We start from the raw sequence: 4,290 nt of genomic DNA on the forward strand, positions 1-4,290 counted from the left end.
AGCAGAAACACTGACATACATGTTTATTAACAACTAAGCTGAAGAGAAAAAAATGTAAAGAAGCCAAGGAAACAAATACTTTATTTTTTGATTTTTCACACGTAAGCGCCAGACTTAGGAAACAGAAATAAAGAACATTAAGAAAGATGGTAGTGATTTATCAATTATTTTGCTATTCTTTGTTGTTGCTTTTATTTTGCAGAAAAACCTGTACTTTGAGACCATGACCAATTCCACTCTGGTGACCGAGTTCCTCCTGGAGGTTTTTGCAGAGACTTGGGAGCTAAGGCTCCTATTCAGTGTTCTGTTCCTGCTGGTGTACCTGGGCAGCCTGTTAGGGAACCTGATCATCATCATTGTTACCACAGTTGACCAGGCCCTGAACACACCCATGTACTACTTTCTCAGGAATTTGTCCATCTTAGACATGTGCTATGTTTCTGTCACTGTCCCTAATGCGTGTGTCAACTCTCTCACTGGCCACAGGAATATTTCTGTGTTTGGCTGTGCAACACAGGTCTTTTTGGTCTTCTTTTGTGCATGTGTAGAGATTCTCTTTCTCACTGTCATGGCCCAGGACCGCTATGTGGCCATCTGTAAGCCTCTCCTCTATCCTGTAATCATGAACCACCAATTCTGTGTTCATATGACACTGGCCTCCCTATTTACCTGTCTTGTTATTGCAAGCATACACACTATAGAAACATTTCAGCTCTCCTTCTGTCACTCCAATGTTGTCTCTCAGATCTTCTGTGACATCCCCTCTTTGTTGAGGCTTTCTTGCTCAAACACCTTTAACAACAAACTCTTACTTTATCTGACTGCTGTTGGAGTCAGTGGTAGCTGCTTTACATTCATTGTCATATCGTATGTTCACATATTGTCAACCGTGTTGAAGGTTCCTGTCAAAGGAGAGCGAGGGAAGGCCTTTTCCACCTGTGTCCCTCACATTATTGTGGTGTCTGTGTTTCTTAGTTCCGGTGCCTATGTGTATCTAAGACTTCCAGTAACCTCACAAGTAGTTCAGGAGATTGCTCTTTCTGTATTTTATACTGTTTTCCCACCATTCTTAAATCCTATCATCTACAGTCTTAGAAACAAACAGATAAAAGAGGCTGTGAAGAAAGTAATGTTAAGAGCTTTTTTCCTTAGGAGAAAGTAAAGAAAACTTCTATTGTTCATGGTTTACAATATTAAAAAAACTGACAACACACACACACACACACACACACACACACACACATAGAAGACAAACACACATACCACAAAGCATTTCCCTTTCATTGACAATATAATTTTTTTTTTTTACAAAATGTATACTGATTACACTTAATCCTCTCTCTACTCCTCCTAGGCCTGCCTCACCTGTCTTTCCATTTGAAGCCCTCTCTTTTCTGGCTCTTATTAGAAAAACAAGCAGACTTCTAAGGATCAATAATAAAATAAAATAAGATATGTTAAAATAAAAACTAGTTTATCAGAAAAGTACAAAATAAAATAATGGAAAATATCCCATGAAAAGTACCAAAATATCGGACATAAATGCAGAGTCCCAAGCATTCATATATGTATGTATATATACATACATACGTATATATATGTGTGTGTGTGTGTGTGTGTGTGTGTGTGTGTGTGTATTTACAGGTATAAAATGAAAGTTAGAAAGGAGTAAATTTTAAAACAGGGAAAACAAAAAATTAATCAAAATTCCCTGACAAAAAGTTCTGAGTCCATGAACTTCAAAGAATGCCCTTGAGTTTATTGTTATCTGTCTACTGTTTGGTTGTACACTATCCTTAAGAGTAATTTGTTTATTCAATTAATAAATGTAACCTTCTGAAACTAAAAAGCCTCTGTGTAGCAAAGGAAATGGTCAACACAACAAAATGACAGCCTATAGAATGGGAAAAATTTTCACCAACTCCAAAACATAAAGAGGTCTGATCTCCAAAATATACTTAGAACTCAAGAAATTAGTCATTAAAGAACACATAATCCAATAAAAAATGGAGTACCACCCTAATCAGAGAACTCTTAACAGAGAAAATTGAAAATGGCTACAATACACTTGAGGAAATGTTCAACATCCTTAGTCATCAGAGAAATGCAAATCAAAACAACTCTGAGATTCCAACTTACACCTGTAAGAATGGCCAAGATCAAAAACAGTCATAATTTATGCTAGAGAGGTTGTGGTGTAAAGGGAAAACTCCTGAATTGTTGGTGGGAGTGTAAGCTGGTACAACCCCTTTGGATGTCAGTGTGTTGATTTCTTTCAGAAAATTAGGATACAGCATTCCTCAAGACCCAGCAATACCACATTTGGGTATATATACAAAGGATGCTCAATCGTGCCACAAGGACATGTGCTCAACTATGTATAGTTGTTTGTCATAGCCAGAACCTGGAATAAACTAAATGCCCCTTGACTGAACAATGGATAATGAAAATTGGTACATTTACACAATGGAATACTACACAGCAGAAAAAAAATGACACCTTGAAATTGCAGGCAAATGATGGAGCTACATCATATTGAGTGAGGTAACCCAGACCCAGAAAGACAATTATCATATGTACTCACTCATAAGTAGTTTTAAAACATAAAGCAATGAAAACCAGCCTAAAAATCACAATCCAAGAGAACCTAGACAACAATGAGTACCTTAAGAGGGACATAAATATAAAATATACATGGGAAGTAGAAAAAGACAAGATCTCCTGAGTAAATTGGGAGCATGTTAACTATGGGAGAGAGTTGAAGGGGAGGGGAGAGGCAGGGAGGGGAGCAGAGAAAAATATATAGTTCAATAAAATCATTAAAAAAGGAGTAGTTTATCAAGTGAAACTCCTTTGAAAGAAACTAAAATTTTACTTGAAATTAATAATCAATTAGAGATTGTTTCTGTGTTAGAGATGTATCCACTTCTCATTTCAGTTCTAGGCTTGCATCTGGTGAGACCTATGTAGAACCCATGCATATTTCCTCAGCTTTTATGAAATCATATGTACATAAATCATCTTGATTTAGAAGATTTTGTTTACCAAGTATCTTCACCAACTCTGATTGTTATATTCTTTCTACTTCCTCTTATACAAGGCTTCTTGAGGCTAGAGAGGAAGGATTTGATGGAGCCATCCCATTTAAGGGTCATTTATCCAAGGCCCCTTAGTCTTTGCATAATGCTTTACTGTCGGTCACTCTATTAGTTCCCATCTGCTGCAGAAGAAAGTTTCTCTGATGATGGCTGAACAAGGAACTGATATTTTAACTAAAGAAGATTATCATTAGGTATCATTTCATCGCTAAGAATTTAAATTTCTTTTATTTTCTTTTTCAGAACAGTTGTATTTGGTTTTACTATAGGCCTTGGGGATTTCTAGACTTAAATCCTTGGTTACTAAAGCAGTCGAGGATATGAGTTTCATCATGTAGCATGGACCTTAAAGCAACTAAAACACTGTTTGGTTATTCTCATAAACTTTTGGTCACCTTTGCACTATCTGTATTGGTGTTTACATTTCTGCTTTGGTAGAATTAGAAGCACCTCCTTATAACAAACACACTAGAGTATAGGTTTTAAGGTGCTCTGTAGGCTTCAGATTCACATCTTTATGTTCAATGAGATAGTTAAGTTTTTCTTAAACAATGTTCCCTTGCTGTCAGTTCATGGGAACTTATAGTCTTGGGAATGGCCAGGGCTTTATTGGGGGTCCCCATGAAAAAGCAATTCAGTGTGACATAATCCAATCTTGATACTGGGAACTTCATTTGATACAAATAAATGATCAATTTGGACTTTGTTTCTTTCTCAATTGAAGGTTTCTTTAGATTACATTCACATGAGGATATATTATATGAAGCGTCTAACGTACGAAGTTTTTTACTGTTGCTCCAAAAGCAGTTATTTTAGTTGTGTTTCCCAATAATTTCCCCTCATTTCCAATTTTCTCTCCTCCCATCCAATGATTTTTCCCCTCAAATTTCCCATTATTCCCACACTGTTTATTCTATTTAATTTTTCTAATAAGATCTATTTATTGCCATCTATCTATCTATCTATCTATCTATCTATCTATCTATCTATCTATCATCTGTCGATCTGTCTGTCTGTCTGTCTGTTTGTCTATCTGTCTATCTGTCTATCATCTATCATCTTTCTATCTATTTGTCTATTCCTTACTCTATACCAAACTTCTATGATTCTATTAATTGTATGTTGGTTATCATTGACATAAAAGCATTGGTTACATATAAGTGAGTACATAACAGATTTGTATTTCTGGGTC

General features: G+C 36.0%; 1 protein-coding gene across 1 annotated transcript; it reads left to right on the plus strand.

Annotated features, from left to right (window-relative positions):
• The first annotated feature begins 223 nt into the window (after positions 1–223).
• Positions 224–1,162, plus strand: LOC125401075 (olfactory receptor 14C36-like). Its single transcript, XM_048435306.3, has one exon. It carries the CDS (start codon positions 224–226, stop codon positions 1,160–1,162), a length of 939 nt encoding a protein of 312 aa, XP_048291263.3.
• The last annotated feature ends 3,128 nt before the right edge of the window (positions 1,163–4,290 follow it).

This window comes from Myodes glareolus, chromosome 24 (assembly GCF_982192425.1).
Source record: "Myodes glareolus chromosome 24, mMyoGla1.1, whole genome shotgun sequence".
NCBI classification, from domain to species: domain Eukaryota; kingdom Metazoa; phylum Chordata; class Mammalia; order Rodentia; family Cricetidae; genus Myodes; species Myodes glareolus.

Bases quoted from the DNA above. Each gene is read 5' to 3' on its own strand.
- LOC125401075 (XM_048435306.3), top strand. From the start codon at position 224: ATGACCAATTCCACTCTGGTGACCGAGTTCCTCCTGGAGGTTTTTGCA.